Source organism: Rutidosis leptorrhynchoides, chromosome 9 (assembly GCF_046630445.1).
Source record: "Rutidosis leptorrhynchoides isolate AG116_Rl617_1_P2 chromosome 9, CSIRO_AGI_Rlap_v1, whole genome shotgun sequence".
Lineage (NCBI taxonomy): Eukaryota > Viridiplantae > Streptophyta > Magnoliopsida > Asterales > Asteraceae > Rutidosis > Rutidosis leptorrhynchoides.
Window position 1 is genome coordinate 329,788,407 of NC_092341.1, and position 23,389 is coordinate 329,811,795.

Below are 23,389 nucleotides of genomic sequence, written 5' to 3' on the forward strand. Positions count from 1 at the left end.
AAAAAGGGAGCAAATGAAACTCACCTTAGCAGCACATAAAGTCGTTCACCGAAATGTGACCGAAACTCGGAATACCAAATAATCGTAGATCTCAACCTAGAGAACATATGTTAGTCAATAAATGTCTATCAAACTAGGTCAGGTCATAGTGTATCACAATCCTAATGCTCGAGATCGACATACAAAAGTTATCAAAAGTCATTTCAACAAGTTAATCTGACTCAATACTATAGTTGAATGATCATGGCAATCGAAACATTTTAACATTTCACATAGTTTCCCAATACTTGTAAAATTAGAGTATAGTTTTTATAAGGCTTTAAAATATGATAAAATAGTCAGTTTTGATAATTGTTCAACAAAACGAGACGTGCCTTATATAGAAATTCATTTACTCGATTAGTAATATTTAAAAATCCACTTTATCAATCTTATAAACAAGCTGTTTAAATATCAATTGCAGATTCAAAAGTAATTTCAATTAACGTCAATCATAATTCAGTTGATCATATCTTTTAATTCGTTCACCGAAATTACGCGATTTCTAAATGAAAAGTTATTGATTTTTCGCCAGCTTTCCAAAAACATGCATATCATATACCTTTTATCAGTAATATATGTATTTAATTCATGATTCATCATAAACTGTTTAACGACAAGATTTAGCATACAAGCATGCATAAACATATATACTCGAGCACTAGACATGTATACACTATTAATATATAAAAGATAAGATATGAATGCTCACGTATCAATATTGTGATTCAATATTGCAGGAAAGTACGTAGACGCAACAGAGATGATAAACACTAGGTTTGACTTGCAAACAATACCCACGAATATTACCCATAACCTCCATATCTATAACCCATAATTTCCTAAGCTCTATCCCGTTCGAAAAGCTTGTTTTGAAGTGACACGCTCATGACCTCGTCGTAGTATTTTATGTATAATATTAATTAATAATAATACTACTAATAGTATTAAGATTAATTATAATAATAATAATAATAATAATAATAATAATAATAATAATAATAATAATAATAATAATAATAATAATATATAATAATATATAAAGAGAGCAGAGGGATGTGAGGATATGTGTGTGTGTAATCGAGCAAAAACGAATTCAATTTTTAGACCTTTCCTGAAATCTGACCCCATGCGATCGCATGAGTTTTATGCCTATTTCCCATGCGATCGCATGGCCCCAAAATCCAGCTCACAATTTTTTTGTTGTTTTGCTTGTCGACATAATTAAATATAATATATATATTTTAAATTAATTAATTATATAATATATTATATTCTCTTGTCTAGTTGACATGTAATTTTTGTTCCGATAAGTCGTACGTCGTCACTTGACTTATGTCCCGGTTCCGGTTTTTCGAACGTCCTTTCCTACACTGAGAAAACTGGCACTTTACCTTTCGTGACTCGTACCTTTGTCAAAATATAGACTTAACTATCCATAAACTATATCACTCGAAATATAACTTATACATTCGAGTGTTTTGGTAATTTACTTCTATAAATCATCGTCTCATTATCTATCAAAGTATATTTAATAATATTGTTTTAAATCAAAACGTATAATAACCAAGTTAATATTCATAAACACGTTTTAAATACACATCGCAAGTTATTCATACAATTACAATTCCAACTTATCATATATATTCAAATAGATATTTAAACCAATAAGTTTTATGCACAGTATTATACAATTAATACTTTGTTACGCTTTCAAGTTATAGTGTATATATGTATCTTTTTACATATAATTGTTCGCGAATCGTCGAGAACAGTCGATGGGTAATTGAATAGTTCAAAAATTTTGAGATTCAGTTTTACAGACTTTGCTTATCGTGTCGGAAACATTAAATCATATCGAGAATTTGGTTCAAAATAAGTCGAAATTTTCCGGGTCATCACACTAGGTTACTCGAATTCGTTCATAGAAATTTGTTTGACTTTCTGCTTCAAAAACTTTGACTCGAAAATTCTATTTCAATTTGAGGAGTTGGAATCTCAAATTTGGCAGATAGATTGAGTGAATGAATCCTAATAAAAATACTTTTTTAGTTTTTGAAAATTTATACGAATTTGAGTACTTGCTAAAATCTTTGTCGAGCAGGGGAACGAGCTTCATCTCTATGTTCTAAAAAAATAAATCAAATAGTAGCTAACGATTTTCAATGGATATTGATAGTAGAAATCGAATAGATGTTTATCAATAATACACAATGATCGATTGACTAGATATAAGTCGACCAGAGATCACAGGTCGAATAGCAGATAGGAGAGAAAGCAAATAATTAAAAATAAAAAAAATTAAAACTGATTAAGATATATAACAAGTTACGCGTGCTGTACAGTTTCCATATATATCTTATTTTAATTTTTAATAATTAATAATTATATTAATAATAATATTGATATTATTATTAAAAATAATAATAATAATAACATTCTAATATAATAATAATATCAATAATAATAATAATAATAATATTAATATTTAGAACAACGATAATAATTTTTAATAATAATAATGTTAATAATAACATTACTAATAATAATATTATTGATGGTAGAATTAATAATACTAATTTTTAAGAATAATGATAATAATAATAATAATAATATGATAATAATAAAGATAACTCTAATAATATTGATATAACAAATTATGCTTAACACATCTTATATCTATATATTAAGTTAATAATATAAATACTGATATCAATATTTATAATGAAAATAATAAGGATATTAATATAATAATTATATTTTAACTTTCAATTACATTAAATATATTGATATTTTAATTTATTAAACATGTAATATAACATATTTTTAATATTTAATATTTACTTACAAATATCTACATAGACTGAAATATTCTAATTTCTTCCTTTTATATATACATATGTATCTGTAATATAGCACTAATAATTATGTATAGAAATTATGTAAATATATTATATAATAACTTACAATTATATATTGTGTCTTTACAAGTATTCATTTATTTAACTTTGTTCAATATCCAACGATTGACAATTGAGTGTTACTAACTTCGAAGCCATATCTATATATTTGTATATATAGATTTATTTTAATATTAAGTTTTATTATTCCTTATATTATTTTACCTATTCATCTCTATCAACTAAATCATATATTACTTCAAATTACATTTCAAATTAATATTTATTTTTAATATATTATATATATGTATGTATATATATGTATGTATGTATATATATATATATGTATCTATATATATATTTGTATATATAGAGATTCATAACGACTTTATTATATCGTTTAATATTTTACATTCTTAATTCCAATAATTACTACTTTATTAATGTATTATTATATATTTACAAATAATATTCATATGTATATATATATATATATATATATATATATATATATATATATATATATATATATATATATTTGCAAATAGTTGTTCGTAAATCGTCGGGTAAGGTCCAATGAAGTTATTTTAATATAAAATGTCGATTTACTTAACTTGTCGATATTATCTACATTTCATAATTTCACCGTTACATTAAATAATATGAAAGTTAAATAGTTACCTTATCAAAAGTCACGAGTAATTTATTGTAAAGCATGTATTGCAATTCAAACAGGAATCTCCATTAACTTTTGTCTAGTTATCGTTAATTGACATTTTGTTCTCATATGTAAATCACTTTACCATTTATTCCGAATATTGTTAAAATGAAAAGATTTCTCAAATCAACGTGGACCTCACAACAGAGACTTATAATAATATCACAATCCTTAAGGAACTTGATAAATATCTTTTAATTCAATCGTTTGACATTATTCTTTAACTTTGATATTTTAATATATCAAATAGATATGGAAACCAATAACTTTAATGTATGATATCATACACGTAATACTTTTGTTAATGTTTTCAAATAGTATAACTATATCTTATATATATATATATATACATATCTATACACATAAATGTTTGTGAATCGTTGAGCACAGTCAAAGGGTAATTGATTACATGAACACAGTTCAAAGTTTTTGAGACTCAGTTAAATAGACTTTGCTTATCATGTCGAAACCATATAAAGATTAAGTTTAAATTTGGTCGAGAATTTCCGGGTCGTCACACATGCTATCAGTAACATACGTCATATATTGAAAAAAGATTTGAGCTTTTAATTAGTGACACAGTTGGATAGTGTAAATTCTTTTGAATGATATTATTGGATACTGTAATTTTTATGAGTTTATAAATAAGGACACCTTTGACTATAATTCCTGAAGCCGCTAATGTATTGAGAGTAACACACATCGTTCTTTACTTAGAATATTATCGAGTGAAAACTTAAATAGTATCCAGATGTATAATCAATTCACTACTAACATTAATCATCATGAATCCAGTTCAAATTTTAAGAGAAAAACCATATATACCCTTTGTGATTACGATAGTTTAACCCTTGTGAATGTCCAATTCATCGTATATTCATCCGATTCGATTCATTTAAATGGATATGGATGATCAAAATAGATGATAAGTGGATATAAGATGATGTGAAAAAAATAGTAAAACGAGTATGGATGATAATTTCTCATCCATGAATATATTCATTTACCACCCGAAATACGTGTATACATATAAATATATACATATATTACTTAAATATATGTGTTTATATTTACAAACCCTTATATACGTACATTATAAATTATTAAAATGTTATCGAATATATTGATTAAAGATACAACTATTTGATTAATATTAAATTCGTATATCTCGCATATATTACGTATCTTTATTTGAATTTTTTTATGATTTCATTTCATAATATTAATGCTCTTAGAAAATTTAACATTCAACGGATAATCGTTTACCACCTTCATCTAATGAACATGGATGAATTATATTTAAATAAATATGAATTTTAAAAATTAAATGAATATAAATATTAATATAGATTCACCAGATCTATAAATTTGATCCATTGTCATCACACTCATGACTTTGAACTCGCCATAAAACGAGTATTCATCTTTGAAACTAGCCGAATACTTGGTTAACACAAAATAATGATTTTAAGTGGGTCGGTGAACCACAATTATATGATGCAAACACGAATCACGATTTTACGGTATCAAGGGGCAGTATGACATTAACATAGCTGACTCTATTTACTCGTGTGCCCCCAATAATTTATTCATTGGACAAAAAAAGGCTATTATAACGGAATATAAGGGGTATATTTGTAATTCAATATCTCTATAAATAAAATAATAACTGCACAATATAAATAAACTTTCTGTGGAAGTTTACGTCAACAACTTTGAAACCGAGAGCAAGTTAAAGCAAATCTTCAAAGAGGTACCAGAAAGAAAATATAGAACAAAAACAGCAAATAACCAATCCCTGAAACGCAGCTGCTATTAAATATAACGGTACGTACAATTTTATTTTTATTTTTTCTTGAAAGGGCTTCAATTCATTAATTCTCGTTAAATTACATTTTCTTCACAATCTGTTTGGTAGTATAATCTTGTAATGAATAAACAAATTTATTCCGATTGTGTATAGATTAACCTCGTTTGTCCTTCGTAATAACTATTTACTTTATAAAAATTAAATTTCTGTTTTTGAACTTTATGTAGGTTCTGTTGTTAAAGTATTACTGTAGATTGTAGTTGCTATTTGCTTTAGAAAGATTTATATTAATATTAATCTCAAAAGATAAATAATTAAATAAATAAAATTAATCAAATTTGAGATAACGTAAGGCCATGAAGAAATGATTATGAAGAAATGATATTTCAAACTCGCTAGTTAATTCTTATAAAATGATTATATATCCAATTCTGTATTCATGGGAGTTGAGTTTTTGTTTATATTTTATTTATTTTTAAATAATCATTTTTATAATTCTTATGTTCAACATAACTTCGTGTGATTTCTGCCGACCATTGCCTTTTGACTTGGTGCAATAATAACTTTATGCATTTTACTAGAAAACCGAAAGTAAAAGGAGTATCATTTTGATGAGGGGTGTTAACTAAGTTCGGTATTAATTAGTTGATCAATTTTAATTTGGTATAGCCCAACCTTTTGTTGGTTCAATCCTGTATATAAAAGTCTGGTTTGTACCTTTTTTTTGGGTACGACTTCTCTTAAATTTCATGTTAATATTTTTTATTCTTACCTTTTGAAACGTAAGCATCTTCTTTTTCTCAGAAAACCAAAATCAATTTCGAAACTTCACAAACCATTTCTCTAGATACACCTTTGATGTTACGTTAGCAGTTAGCACTAACGGTAAATGGCTGATTCAATCAAGATTGAATATCGTCTATTTTTAACAACAGGATTATACGATTAAACTTTGACCAGTCTCACATTTGATAATATACTTTAGTTTGATACAGCGTATTAATTATCTTATATCTGAAATACAAAACAAAAGGGAGAAAAAACTGTTCAATAAAGCGGGAAGCACTTTGCAAATGAATGAAGGATGACGTATGGAGGGCAGATACATATATAAAGTTCTAAACGATAACTTTTATTTCATTTTTTAACTAAACGAAACTACATTATTTTATGGCCATGACCTTTCTTTTCTTTTTTTTCCCCGTTATTTTACAATGTAAAAATATAAAATTGATGGCTTTGTGGTTATTATAAACTCTACTAAGAAACATAGTTATAAAACAGGACTAGCAGAGATAAGATTTGGTTGGTAAGATTTCGTTAGACTTTTATTGGGAGGTTTTGTCGTTCCACCTCAAAAAATATATATTTACGTGGTCATCTCTGCTGTTACTTTCTTTCACCATCATGTTTAGATTCGTATCTTTTTATTTAATTTGAAAAAACAAACCCATATGCATCGCATGACAAAAAGTAAATAACCATAATCTTTTACGTGTGTTTCAGCTTAATTACAAGAAGAAAAAAGTGTGGCCATATGGGTTCGATATCAGACCTCGAAAATGAACAAAAGAAAATGAATACCAAGCCTCCGGGAATTCGATTCTTAGAGTGTATCAAGAAATCAAACCTGTCGTTCAAAACACACCAAATTATAGTCCTAATCATCACATTTTTAGCATACGCAAGCTACCACGCTACTCGAAAAACAACCAGCATTATCAAAAGCTCACTTGACCCTCAATCACCAGACAACTCTTTATTACAAAGTTCCAGAATGCTTTCATGGTTAATGGGAAGCGGGTGGGCCCCATTTAACGGTGCTAACGGGACTGGCTTACTTGGAGATCTTGACTTGGCTTTCTTATTTGTGTATGCAATTGGTATTTTCTTTTCGGGCCATATAGGAGACCGAATGAACCTAAGGATATTCTTGACAATAGGAATGATAGGAACCGGGTTATTCACTTCGTTATTTGGAGTTGGCTACTGGGCGAACATTCATTTCTTTTACTATTATTTGATAGTTCAAATGCTAGCCGGGTTATTTCAATCTACGGGCTGGCCATCGGTGGTTGCGGTTATGGGGAATTGGTTTGGAAAAAGCAAACGCGGGCTGATAATGGGTATTTGGAACGCTCACACGTCTATTGGAAATATTTCTGGTTCATTGATTGCATCTTATTTCTTGAAGTATGGTTGGGGTTGGTCAATGGTTGTTCCTGGTTTGATGATTATTTTGGTTGGATTGTTGCTTTTTATGTTTCTACCTGCTGATCCCCAATCTGCAGGGATTGATAGAGACGAAGAAAATTCGGTTTTGTCTGGTAAAACAGGGGCAGAAGTCACGAAACCATTGCTAACGAGCCCGAAAATGAACAGTGAAAAAGAACCACCTGTTGGGTTCATTGAAGCATGGAAAATACCTGGGGTTGCACCTTTCGCTTTTTGCCTCTTTTTTGCTAAGTTGGTTGCTTATACGTTCTTGTATTGGCTCCCGTTTTACATCAGTCACACAGGTAAACTAAACTGGTTTTCTTGATTTAGTTATGATTATAATTAACTTATGAATTTTGCTAATGAAAACCCTTGGGGTTCTTGTTAACATGCATTAGATCATCGTACCTAGCGGTTATCATATACTTTTTTACTGGCGGTTATCATATGGTACAATAATATAAAACTTGTTAACGACAACCTTAATGGCCGACGTTAGCAAAATCCTTAACTTAATATCCGTGACAGCGCCACGGGAAGGTAATATAATGGGTTAAAATGGGTAATTTTCAGTATGGGTCAAAATCCAGTTAGGTCTAAGTTGTATGAACAAAATTTTATAATAAATTATTTTTTCTTATCATATACACGACATTACAAGTAGCATGTCACGAATGATTACAACGATTATATAATTCGAACTATAAAATATGCCAAACTTGTAGATGGGTCGACGTTGCTACCTTATAGGCTGTCGGACATTGCTACTTTGTAGATGGGTCAACTCGTAGATGGGTCGACATTGCTACATTACTAAATATTTTCAATTATTTCAGCAATAAAAGGCGAATACTTATCGGACGAAGCTGCTGGTAATCTATCAACATTATTCGATGTAGGGGGTGTAGTGGGAGGAATCCTAGCAGGTCACATATCTGACAGACTAAACGCACGAGCCATCACAGCAGCAACTTTCATGTACTGTGCTATTCCGGCCCTATACTTTTACCGAAACTATGGACACATATCTATGACCATAAACATCCTCCTCATGTTACTTACTGGCATGTTTGTCAACGGGCCCTACGCTCTCATAACAACCGCTGTTTCAGCTGACCTTGGGACTCACCGGTCTTTAAGAGGCAACTCTCGAGCGCTAGCAACTGTAACATCAATCATTGATGGAACTGGGTCGATTGGTGCTGCAATTGGGCCATTGTTGACAGGGTACATTTCGACCCAGAGTTGGAGTGCTGTTTTCAGTATGTTAATGGTGGCAGCTTTTGTGGCAGGGTTGTTTCTTACAAGACTTGTGGTGGCGGAAATAAATACAAAATGGGAGGATTCAAGAAGGGGTGTGATTGCTAGTAACCGCGTGTCTTATGTAGTGGTGGTGTGATTGGCTTGAATTGTCGAGTATATAGAGAAAACAAGGCACTTTTGTACATATGTAAAACATTGTATACATCATTTTGAAGTATTTAACTTGTTGAATGAATGCATCATAATTTAGAGTACCTAATGGCTAATATGAGTGACAGTATCAACAGATTATAACATAGAAATAGGTAAACTCAAAAAGTCCAACTAACCGTCAAGAAGGGTACGTGTATGTGTGTGTGACTATCGAACCTAGTTAAAATATATAGTTTCTAAAGTCAAATATGTTGATGTTGCGATATTAATATTTACAAAAAAGAATTTAAGGACAAAGGATCATTTTGGGTGGGTCTGACCGAACATGTCGTTTAAGCCCACAAATTGGCATCTACCGTAGTAGTTTAAGCCCACATATTGGCATATTGCACTTTAAACCTAGCAAGATCTCATCTATGTTTTATGTATTTTGTGTGACTCGGATGTTAGCGAATCATCTACGATCTATCCGTAGGAGAATACAGGTCAGATGTATCTGAACCTCAACATATGACAGGATGACTGGTGAGTTAGCCTGCTTAGGGACCCACTAGGGCCCATTGTCAAGACTTGCACAAGCCATGGACCAGTGGTTGTGGGCTAGAGACTTGTCGCTACCAAGTGTATTGAACTGTTTTAAATATAAGAGAAGAAAAGGTTACAAATACCACTAGTTGAAAAGGATATCCACTTCGCACTAAGCATCCACTAGAATTTAAATCTCTTACACATGTCATCCAGGGAATAAAGGTCTACTTATGAGTCACTAAGTTAGAAAAACAACATACCTTTCAAGATTAAGCAATCAACCGCAACTTTGCTCCCTTAAGGGACTTATAGTTAAAGAACATCTTGTGTCTTTGAGAATTTTAATGACAGAACAATCCAAAAAAGGGATTGTCTCAAACCTGATTTCAGTTCCAATGAAACAAAAGGGCAACTTGCAGACTAGGTGCCTTTTTTTAACTCATTATAGGACATGTTTAAACACCACATACTTAGAGAACTTATATATAAAATATATGGTTCATATACCTTTAGTTTATAGTGGAAATTATCATTATCAATATATACAATCTAAGAACCATAAAGAAACAGACCTTTCCAGCCAAAAAGTGTGATTGTTTGCCCCTGCCTGGAAAACCAAACCTTATAAAAATAACCCTTGATCCCTAGAGCAATAATTAAAAATGTTACCTTAACTTAACTAAAAGTCCTATGTCCCTCTAATTGGCTCTATGTATAATGTATAGTTTGTTTAAATTCTTGTTCTAGAGAGAAGCATTTAGGCAAGATTCCTACATGGACTCCCCCAAAAGGAGAAAGTAAGAAGTTCTGAGTATTAGTAGCTATATAAAACACAGTTTTTGTCACATAGGTGCTAAGGCCTGATAACTTATTGATAGTGCATACACTATCAATAACTCACTCATAATAGTGAGCTACGAGTCAAGATAAGTGATCAATCCTAAATTAGATGTTAATCTAATTTAGGAATTGAGTGCAATGAGGGGTGGATGGTGGTGTTGATAATGTTTTTGGGACCTTATGATCGTCTTTCACTTAGAATCAAGTAATCAATCACCATGTCCCGGTCTTGATTGCATTACCTTAGCCGAATTATGATTGATACTTGGGCGTAGTCACAAGTGAATCACAAAGGCCAGAGCAATTGCACAAAATCAACAACCTAAAATGAGAGACCAAGCTCCCTATTTATAGGTTTGGAATCTTCGCGGAATCAATGTTCACGCATACTATATAGATCCGAAATGCTTAATGCGGGACACTTTCGCAACGTTGAGTTTTATGCGGGCTTCCGCAATCTAATAGCGCAATACGCAATTGTTATTTGTTTGCGCGGTTCTGTTTGCACTTGCATTTGAATTGCCTTTTACACTTAAAATATGCATATACATGCCTATGTATATGATCAATAAGCTTTGAAACTAGAAACATTGGCTATTCAGATTTCTATGAGAAATCGAAACTTAGGTGGTTTACAAGGAAATGAACTCATTGACAAACTAGTAGCGAGATGACCTTATATTAAAAATGATCATACAGCTTCATTTTTATCTTACACAAACCAGTGTTCTCCCACCTGATCCAGTCAACAAAAGCAAAATATAAAGCATCAACTGTCCAACCAATCAAAACTTTATTCAATCAATATTTAACAGTGAAAATATCACACAAAAAATACATATTCATTATGCTAAGTAAGGTTTCCTGTAATAAACCTATGCATTATTGCATTATACTACGTCCTTGCAAATCAATCACTGAATACATACAATCAACGACTCTTCTATTGGAAAACTGTTCCTTATATGGCGAGATTTTTACATAAATAGCTGTAAATGTATTCATCAAGTGAGTTGAAAAACCACACTTTCTGTAATAAACCTAGTGATCATACTCTATCCGTTTAATTCAAGACTGATAAAGACACCTGCAAATACTACATATCCAGACACTAAACAATTTATTATGTCATAAAAATAATCGTTGAATTTCGAAATACTACATGCTCGAAAATGTATCTATGCATATTATCAAACAGTAATTCCTGTAATTAACCTAGCGATTCAATTCAATCGTAACAATTTGATCGCTAAAAAAAACAGAATAATCGAAATTTGTTAGTGACAGTGATAGAAACACCTGCGAATTTAGAAATCGTCGTCAGGCTTCTTAGGTTTCCGATATCGTTGTTCAATTTGCTTCGCCATTAAAACTGCATAATCTGCAAGCTGGTATATATTTGGTACGTTGTAATTTTGAGCAATATAAACACCACAAACTGCTCCTAACATAAACGGAAAACTGCTGGTTATGATTCCCATACCTCCGGTTAGGGTTCAGATTTGAGTAATTTTAGCGGTTAATTGAAACGAATACGCGGTTTTTACTTTTTGGGCCGTTAACTTCAGGCCCGGTATGAGATGGGGTTTTCACATGGATATAACTGGGCCTACAAAGCCCAATTTAATTAGCTAACAAAACTAACACGTTCGAATGTTTGTTTACATTCTATTTTTTTATTCTTATTTCTTATATCCGGGTTTCATTGCGGACATGCAGATTTTCGTTGTACATAACTACAGGTATTAAGTAAAATATTAGATTTTTCTAACGTCAACCCTTAGGGCTGTCATTAATGTGAAATGGTTGTACCTGAAAGTTAAACGTTGATTTTCATGAGGTGGTTACCAAAATTTACAACACTTTTAAACACACTAACGAGAACTCTAAAGACGGCCGTTAGATAATTTCCACATAATTTTTTTTCGAAAAGCAAATTATATTAATCACGAAGCCTATTAAGGGGAGGCAACCCATTACAAAACGACCCGAAATTTCCACATAATTTTAACGTACAATAACTAAAGATATTAAAATTTAACTTAATTTAGATACTTTGTTAATAGTAGAATGTGGGAAAAGAAAGCGAAAAAATATTTTATAGAAAGAAAAACAAATCTGTAAAAAAAAAAGATTTTAAAAGAATTTGAATCAATAATCATAAAATATATAGGATTTTGGAATCGCAAAAAATGTAAAATTAAAAGGGTTTGCAGAGTTGAGGGACTGAAAAATTGAAAAAAAAAAAAAAAAAAAAAAAAAAGGGATGGGCTCACTAAAAAAGTGCCTAAATGTTTAACAAAAAGCCCACCTAAGGATTGAACTTGGGTTAGTTAAGTGAAGGCTATGTAAGCCACTGAGCTACTGTTGCATTTCGTTAGTTTCTACCACAACTTATTTTTTAGCAAGTTTTATTTTTTTTAGAAAAAGGTGAACACTGTGTTGAGGTTTTTTCCATATGATAATATCCATTTACAAATAGGGGTGAGCACGGAAATGTTGAGACGGTTAAACGCAAAAAATGACGCTATAATTAAAAATTTCAGGGTTAATTACATCGTAATCAGTCTGTTGGGTAAATAACGAATTAATTAATGTGGTTAATTTAGTGATGATAGTCATATTAAGCGATTAATTTAGTTAAACATTTTCGGAGAAAAAAGAATATCAAAGATTTAGTATTTCAAATTACCATTAAAATGTGTGATGTTATTATTTTCTTATTGACTTCTTGATATATTGAAAAACAATCAACAACTACTATCCACCTAAATGAGTATTTACAAGGATTCAATTCAAGATAAAATTGTAATAATAATCATCTACGTCCCACCATTGACCTGGTGGCATCACGGTGACCGTTTCAACAATGAGGTAGAAAGTTCAAGTCCTACATGGATATATTCGTAAATTATATTATTGTACATATTCGCGTAATAAGTGTGAATTTCACTTTTTTTTTTAAATGATAATAATAAAACAAAAATAACAATGTGATTAATAATCTATAGATTCTATTATAATGCTAAAATGATGACATCATAAAAAACAATTTTATATGTTAAAAAAATTTAAAATAAAAAAGAAAAAAATCTAGACACTCTAGATGATGTCATAATTGTATTTATTTTATAATTAAAAAATCATATTAACTATAATAAGTATTTTAAAAATACAAAAAGCATCATAAATATGGAATTGTTGCAATTTTTTGAAAATGTATTTTCAAATTAAATTCCGGAATTCATGGGCATAGAATCGCTTACAGTTACGATATTTGATATAATTACCTTTTTTGAATTTTGTATTTAAGTATTAATTATTTATTTGTATATGTAATTGTATATGTAATGTAAATTGAGGTTATTGTAGTCATTTTTATTTTAATTGAAATTTGTATTATGTAATAAATATTTGTAAATTGAATTCTATGATTATTGTGATTTATTTAAACACAGACCAAGATCAAATATTTGAAAATAATATTATTTAATTAGGCTCCTACTTTAATAAGAGGAGGGAAAAAAATCATATTAACTATTATATTATATTAATATTAAAATGCTTTAAAAGGATGTCATTATTAATTTAATTTATTTGTTAAGAAAAAATCAGAAATAAAAAATAAAAAACCTAAGCATTGTGGGTGATGTCATTAATCTAAATAATTTTGAATTAAAATTAAATCTTATTAATTAATTATTATTATTAAATGTTATTAATAATTATATTAAATATTAAAATTAAATAATTTTGAATTATTTTAATTAATTATTTTGAATTGAGTACGAGAAGGTATAAAAGCTAGGCAGAAGGAAACCAATTTTAAATTTATATTTTAATTTACACTTTTAAAATAAAATAACAACCAATATTGTCTCTTATGATTGGATGTGGATTGTTTAATATGCATTTTAGGTGTATTGGTGGTAGATAGTTACAACCAGGTGTAGGGGTTTGTATGATTTTTCATAAAATTATTTAGCAGCGGAAGCATGTACAACAATTTTTAAACCTTTCAAAAACTCCCCACCAAGGATCCAATTGCACGTTGTTAAGAAAACTAAATAATAAATAGTGAGTTTAAAGACTACAACCTTTGAAGACTTTGAACTTGAGAAGTTATGGATGCTAAGAATTTAGGAACCAAAGTAGCCTCCCTCTATCGGTAATCCACACGAAAGCAAACTCCAATATCAACCGGATGCCAGTCCTTCACAACCCTTGAAAACAAGTATAAGAAACAACCTTTCTTATTTCTTGTTTTAATCCTATCTTGTTTTCTTATTAATCTTTCAATTATGAAAGAATACTTAGAACCTTTTAAATAAAGAAAAATAACATCTTGAGACTTGTAAGTGCGTATGTGTTTTCTAACTTGTCCATAGTATACGTATGTTCTCTTACATTTTAAAGAAAACTACAACAACTAAGCCATCATGGCTCATCATGGCACTTTTTCTTTTCTTCCACCAATTAGTGTAAGGTCATAATGACTTCCATTATAAGTCTATAATGCACATTTATTTATTAAACATATTGAATAAAACAATGTGTATGGATAGCTTCTAATAATGTCTTTGATAATGTATACTTGTACATTTTATATAAATTACAAGATAGAAACAAGTAACAAAGGTTACTTGTTAACACATAGACATCTCTATACATATATATGGATATTTGTTTATATATAATTGTAGTATTATTATTTCTATTAAATAACAATAACACAACATGTATAATAAGGTTGTAATATAAGAATCATATTCAAATATGTAATTGATATTTATTTGCACATTGTGTGTGACCCTATAGGTTCAAATGTTATTAGTAGTATAGACATAAGTTGTGTCTTGGGCATTAATAACCAACAATCTCTCACTTGCACAAGATTCAACATATGTCAACACAGACAGTGGTAAACGTCTAGCAACATGCCACTGCCCCTAACAACACATGAAATTGTGTCATTCCGAGCATCCATTGATTCTTAAGTTAAAACTTCAAATCAATATATAGGTAAGGTATCAGTTATCCCTTTGTTACTGACATCACGTTGAGCATGAGACATGGTGTGATGACCCGGGAATTTCCGACCAAATTTAAACATAATCTTATATGATTCGACTCGATAAGCAAAGTCTATTAAACCGAGTCTCATTATGTTTGAACTATTTCATGATAACATTTGACCTTTAACTATTTCCGACGATTCACGAACCTTTAATTGTAACTAAGAATGTAAATATAAATAATTATATATAAAACTAATTATATTAGTATTAATGAACTATTAAGTAATTTTGTTATTATAAAAGATAACATTTAATAACTAAAGATTTTCATTTTGAATATATATAGTATATTGTATATAAATGATTCAAACATATTTTACCAACGTTATCAAAATATTAAATGTACAATGTTATACTTTGTAGTTAATTGTTTAATATACATAATTAATCATCTACTCAACATTTAAAACATGATTTTATATATATGGTAGTATACATATATACATAAATATAACTATATATATATATATATATATATATATATATATATATATATATATGATTTTATACATAATTATTATATTATGTATATGTAGAAATTTATAATATATCTATGATGAAATAATGTACTATTTTAATAAATATATATAATACTTACATATATAAAACATTTATATTTTTCATAATTACATACATAAGTATAATATAATTAGTATGTAAATAAATATTATAATATATTTATATTAAAATGCATAAATATATAATATTCAGTATATGTTACAATACATATTACATAATTATTAAATATTACATAATAATAGATGATATTAATAAATTAAATTTAAATACAAATATAGTTGTTGTAGTAATGTTATTTGTATCGTCAAATATCAATATTTGTATTCATAATATCACTTTATATCATATAAAGATGAAATTGGATGTATAAATTAGATTATTATTACTAATATTATTATTATCGATAAAATATTAATATTATCATAATTAGTATGGTATTATTATTATTATTATTATTATCATTTTTACAATTATTATTATCATTAATATTATATTTATCATTATTATTAATTTTATTAATATTATTAGATATTAATAGTATTGTTATTATATATTATTATTATTAATTAAAAAAAAGCAGTAGGGATCTATATTATACGCTTGACCTCTGTATCCTTTATCTCTATTATTATTATTTTTTTTGTTTCTTTCCTGCTCCCAACTCGTGAACCTGTGTTAACATTTTCTCCATTTTTTATCAACCGATCTCTATTATTACAACATGATTATGTATAATTGCAAATCAAATAAAAAGGAAATCCAATGGGATTAAAGAGCACAGCGATATTTTTGTTTTCTTCTTCTCTGCACGCTCCAATTTTTTTTTCTCTTAATTCAATTTCGAATAAAGTTTCAAAATCTAAAAATGCAGAAAGGTTAGAAATCTTTCTTTGAATCTATCTGCAAAATCTCAACTCTCAAATCTTTATATCGATCTTGAATTTTGAAGTCAAAGTTTAGTTTAAAAAAAGTCAACAATTGTTCTTGAGACAAATTCGCGTTCGTGTATATGTTTCTGATCAAATTGACGATTCCAGTAGTTTTTATACATGTTTAGAAAACTATTTCGTGTTATAAACATTATCTATAATGTTATCTATTACGAAATCAATTTTTTTTGTTTTGTTCCAAGAACCGACGCTGCAGTAGGCCTTAGTGTTTTTTTTTTTTATTTTAGAACCCAAATTATTATTTTTTCTGTAATGTTTTGAAGCTTTAAAGGGAACCCCGATTTTTTATTTTTTTTTTGTTATTGATGTTTTGTTGAATCCATGAGACTTGTGGAGAAGAAGAGGAATAGAAGAAAAACAGTTTATATATAAAATTTAAATTCGATATTAGTACAGAGAATCAGAATTGGTGGGATGGTCGAGAGTGTTTGCGTGTGAGCATGTGGTCACGAGATCGAGTCCAGAGGACGGTAGTTTCTTTTTTTTTTTTTTTTGAAACTCTTTTCATGTGAGGTAGTTTTCTTTTCTAATTTTTTTATTGTTATTATATATTAATTATTATTAGTATTATTATTATTATTGTGATTGTTTTGATTGTTATTGTTATTGTTATTATTAGTATCATACTTGTTATCATATTTGAAAGTATTATAGACATTACTATTACTATTATTATTATGATAGGTATTAATAATATTATTATTAGTAATAAACTTATCATTTTAGTATTTTATCATCATTAGGATTATGATTATGATTATCATTATTATTATTATGAAGGAAATAAAAATATATTATTATCATCAATATTAGAATTTGTACCGGTTTATAAATAATAGTATCATCAGTACATTTACAATTAATAATATCATATTTATCAGTATCATCATTAATATTTACTAGTATTATTATGATTATCATTTATCATTTTATAAATATTAGAACCCTTATTATTAACATAAGTATGGTATTAGTATTAATATTATTTTAGAGTTATTATTATTAGTATCATTAACAGTTATCATTTTCATTTTTTTTGCTATTAGTATTATCATTATTAATAAAATTATTATTATTATTAGTAAATCATTATTATCTAAATTATTATTTTAACAAATAAATCTTTTGTACACTATATATATACTTATGGTATATACTAGGATTGTATTAATAATTCACATAACAAACTAATAAAATTTCATAAATACAATACTAACCACAAATATATGTATATAAATATATTAATGTCACTATTTATATAAACGTAAATCATTATAGATATATACATAAAATCGATATATATATATAAAATATAACTTAAAATATAATATAAGTATACGTTTTAAAATAAAGGTTAGAATAAATTCTACAAAACTATAATATATAAATAATACATATTAATAAATGAAATTTTGTAACTTACATTATACGTATTAATATATACACAATTGATATAGGTTCGTGAATCCGAGGCCAACCCTGCATTGTTCAATGACGTCATATGTATTTTTACTACAAAATACAGTATCGTGAGTTTCATTTGCCTTTTTACCCTTTATATTTTTGGGCTGAGAATACATGCGCAACTTTTATAACTGTTTTACGAAATTGACACAAGTACGTGAAACTACATTCTATGGTTGGATTATCGAAGTCGAATATGCCCCTTTTTATTAAGTCTGGTAATCTAAGAATTAGGGAACAGACACCCTAATTGACGCGAATCCTAAAGATAGATCTATCGGGCCCAACAAGCCCCATCCAAAGTACCGGATGTTTTAGTACTTCGAAATTTATATCATGTCCGAAGGAGGATCCCGGAATGATGGGGATATTCTTATATATGCATATTGTTAATGTCGGTTACCAGGTGTTCAATCCATATGAATGATATTTTTGTCTCTATGCATGGGACGTATGTTTATGAGAAATGGAAATCTGAAATCTTGTGGTCTATTAAAATGATGGAAACGATTGTTTAAGTTAAACTAATGAACTCACCAACCTTTTGGTTGACACTTTAAAGCATGTTTATTCTCAGGTACGAAAGAAATCTTCCGCTGTGTATTTGCTCATTTTATAGATATTACTTGGAGTCATTCATGACATATTTCAAAAGACGTTGCATTCGAGTCGTCGAGTTCATCAAGATTATTATCAAGTCAATTATAGTTGGATATATTATGAAATGGTATGCATGCCTGTCAACTTTCGATGTAATGAAAGTTTGTCTTTTCAAAAACGAATGCAATGTTTGTAAAATGTATCATATAGAGGTCAAGTACCTCGCGATGTAATCAACTGTTGTGAATCGTTTATAATCGATATGGACTTCGTCCGGATGGATTAGGACGGGTCTTCACAGTTGGTATCAGAGCGGTGGTCTTAGCGAACCAGGTCTTGCATTAGTGAGTCTAACTGATAGTCGTTAGAATGCATTAATGAGTCTGGACTTCGACCGTGTTTGCATGTCAAAAGTTTTGCTTATCATTTAGTGTCAAAAAATTATTTGCTTATCATCCTTAAAGTCTAAGACACGTCTTACTGCCTTTATTGCATAGACAGTGTATAGTTAAATTCATATCTTAGCGTATCTGTTATTGTTACCTTTGCCTGACAGCTTCCGTAGATTCCTCCATAGCTTATGGGATTTTAGTATTATATATGCTTATGTAAATTATGTATTGCAGGGTACTAATCTACATCCTATAATCTATTTCTTATCGAAAATCCTTCATCTGATCGTACGAGATGAATCCCTCAACCAGTTCGAGTCCATCAGATTTCGATAGCTATTTCGATAGTTATTCCGACAGCTATTTCGATATGGATTTCCACTCGAGCTCCGAAAGCAGAGTAACCGGAATGAATCGATCAATTAGCCATCATCTATTCTGAATGAATTGGAGATGGGTTCGTAGTCGACTTAATCAATGGAAACGCGAAGAAGGCGATCATTTCCACTAACCAAATTCACCTCTTGACAATGAACCTAAAACGTTTACCGGCGAACCTGTTCGAGACACCATTTTCTCTCTCATTTCCAAAGTATCTCATCACGATCATATACTATCTCAGATTCTAAACCTCATTCATCCGCTCGTCCGAACCGACAATCATCCCGGTGTAATAGAAGAAGTTAACGAACTTCGCGCATAAGTTGTAGTCTTGGAAAATATGGTGCAAAACGTACCAGCTTCATCCAAATCACCGGCACCAACGGTACCACCAACAACCCAAATTTCAATATCACATGCCTCAACATCTCAATCTATACCTCGAGTATAATCATCATTCTACATGACATTCTACATCAGTTATCTTCGTTCGACATGGTGATTATGTAATCTCTAATGTTTTAGAGATTATTTATTCTAGTTCCAACTGAAAACTAAATGAGTTTAATATCATGTTAACTCATTAAATTCATGATTACATCTGAAGAAAATATATATGTATATATGTTTTCATAAAGATTGTAATTAAAAATTCTTTTGTACAAACTGTTAATAATAAAAATATTTTAACGGGTAGGTAATACCCGAGGAATATTTAAATTTCACATTAATAAGTTACACTGTATATTCTTCGAATCTGATTCAACAGTTATTCACTATCCTATTTACAACCACCGGGATACTTATCCGTTCACCAAAGAATAACTATTTTCATTCAAATTCAATTTCATATTTGAATTTTGACCTATCAGAATCCAACAAGTGGCATAATGAAGAAATAATGGACACAATAAAAATTGATTAGAAACAGACTAATTAACAATATTAAATTTTATTAAGAAACCACGCTAACAAAATCCTAGCTAACTGTTAATTCCGTATTACATTTTATTTATCGCAATTTATTTATCGCAATTTATTTTATCGCAATTTATATTCTCGCAATTTTATTTATTGTCATTTAATTTCTGTTATTTACTTTACGCACTTTATTTATCGTCATTTAATTTCTGTTATTTATTTTACGCCCTTTAAATATCGGGACACGTATACAAGGTTTTGACATATCATATCGACACATCTATATATATTATTTGGAATCACCATAGACACTCTATATGCAGTAATGATCGAGTTCTCTATACAGGGTTGAGGTTGATTCTATAATAATATATATACTTTGAGTTGTGATCGAGTCTGAGACATGTATACGGGTCACGATACGTATTAATTAATTCAAATATTATATATTAAACTATATATGAATGATTGCACTGTCAACTGTGGACTATCGACTGTGGACTAATAACATTGGACAATTAAAATGAATTAAAATATTGAATATAACATATGAAACTAAACAATTCTTCAAGTTTGCCACTTGATTTCGTCTTAAACCTCATTTGTATCTTCACGATTACATTCTGCGTTCAAACCTTTCATGATTCTTGAAAACACCTCAATCGATAGGATGAATCAACCGCACTTTATCTACGGAAGGAAAGATTTATGCATATAGTTATGCACCTGAGAAACTCTCGGCAATTGTGTAAAAGTTCAACACGTAGCCGCGTCAGATCCTTTGGCATTTATTAACAAAAACAACTTTGCGATCCCTTTTCAAAATTAGCCAATTTTGTCACAGCTCCAACAAGTCAACTTCGACTTTTCGTACGAAACAACCTTATTATAACGTTTATATATACGCGTGCTCTTTTATTGTTACCAGGTAACCTTTCATATTCCATCATATTACCATCAGCGTTTAATCATCTAAAAACACAATTCTCCTGAAACCACCTCGGATTAATAACCGATGATTCAGATATCATAGCATTAAATGCAGAGGAAACAGAAAAATGGTAGATGGTCTAAACGGACAAAAGTTTGATGATAAAGAAAGGAGTGTTAGGAACGCTCGATAGAAAATTGGGTATTGAAAAACAGATTGAGTTACCCATGAAGGAGACCAAGGACAAATACAAGGACCAAATCCTATATTCAAAGGATTCAGGTAATTCTGGATCCGTTGAAATCTTTAGAGAATATCTTGCTCCGAAGTCATGTTAAAATCTTGCGGAAAATCTTTCTCCATCAACCGTCGAACTTAGAAATTCCAAAATATCATCATCAATATCTTTGATATTTCTGAGGATATTTTCATAAATATTCTCGTCCGAAATTATATACCTCTTCGTGCTTCCTGTGTATCAATATATTGGAAACATTCAATAGAAAATATAGTGCCGAAAAGCAGATTATGCGAAACTATGAAGAAAGCCGTGGATAAATCACAAAGAATAAGTTTGACTTCAAAGAATCCAAATAATTCAATGTCTGCTAAAGTCTATAGTGAATAACTTGCTCCTTACTCTAAACCCTTGCAGACAATAGTTTCTATCATCCTATGATCTTAGATATTCTGAGATATTATCGTACCTTTCATTATAAATATCCTCCATATTTCTGGAGATATTTTTATAACTATTCTTATCTGAAATCATTAATCTTTTCGTGCTATCAGTATTACATCATATAGAAACTGTTAGTTTCTATATTCTGTAAATTTTCAAGCTTAAAATATGAATGTTATTGTAGTAATGATGGGAACTAATGCATGAGTTAGTATAATATAATGACACTTGATCAACGTGATTATATTACAGTAAGTCATGCTGAGTTTCTAAATGAAACGTGATGATTCACAGATCATAACGTCATCATGTGCCATGTTACATAACTCTTTCATCCTACTTAACTCCGTAACAAATCAAGAAAATGTATTCTTGATGGTTCTATCTTCCGTGATGTTGATAAATTTGAAAATCAAATCGTGCTATCACGTTCCTTCATGCTTAGAACATTATAATCATTCGAAACTCTATATCTATAAATTCTGGACCATTATTCGCTTGACTTGAAGTCGGGAAGAGAAAACAAAAGCATAGAGCTTTGAAATATAAGGGAGAATATAAAGTCCGATAACAACACATAAATTACAAACCGTGTATATCAATGTTTATCGCAACATAAAGACACGGGAGAATTAAAAACATTATAATCCCGAGGGCGAAGTAGAAGAAAGCAGATTCCTCTGGTGGAAGTTGGAAAAGGAGAATGATTGTTGCGATAGTAAGGATGAGGACAAGGATCAAAACTGGATTAATCATTTTCAGAATCTTTTGGATGTATGAACTAAGAAAGAAAGTATAAGAATGGTGAGAATAATGGAAAGGAAGAGCTTAATTTATACTGGAAATATCAGACGTAGTAATCGGGGCAGATCACCGTATTTAATTAAAGAGATCTTAATTTCCATAAATCCCGAAGAATCAGATTTTATAGATCTTCAAGATTTTCTTTAAATTCCTTAAATTCCGGAATTCAACCAAGGCAATGTCAAAAGTTAAGACGCGC

General features: G+C 29.4%; 1 protein-coding gene across 1 annotated transcript; it reads left to right on the forward strand.

The window, feature by feature from the left end:
* Positions 1-5,336: 5,336 nt before the first annotated feature.
* LOC139866003 (putative glycerol-3-phosphate transporter 1) lies at positions 5,337-9,207 on the forward strand. The gene is made up of 3 exons (XM_071854132.1): positions 5,337-5,484; positions 6,974-7,986; positions 8,521-9,207. Exons 2-3 carry the CDS (start codon positions 7,005-7,007, stop codon positions 9,081-9,083), a joined length of 1,545 nt encoding a protein of 514 aa, XP_071710233.1. The 5' UTR covers positions 5,337-5,484; positions 6,974-7,004; the 3' UTR covers positions 9,084-9,207.
* Positions 9,208-23,389: the final 14,182 nt, after the last annotated feature.

Excerpts from the sequence above, each read along its gene's own strand:
- LOC139866003 (XM_071854132.1), top strand. The coding sequence starts at position 7,005 with ATGGGTTCGATATCAGACCTCGAAAATGAACAAAAGAAAATGAATACC. Across the intron at positions 7,987-8,520 it reads GTTTTACATCAGTCACACAG|CAATAAAAGGCGAATACTTA; the intron begins GTAAACTAAACT and ends CAATTATTTCAG.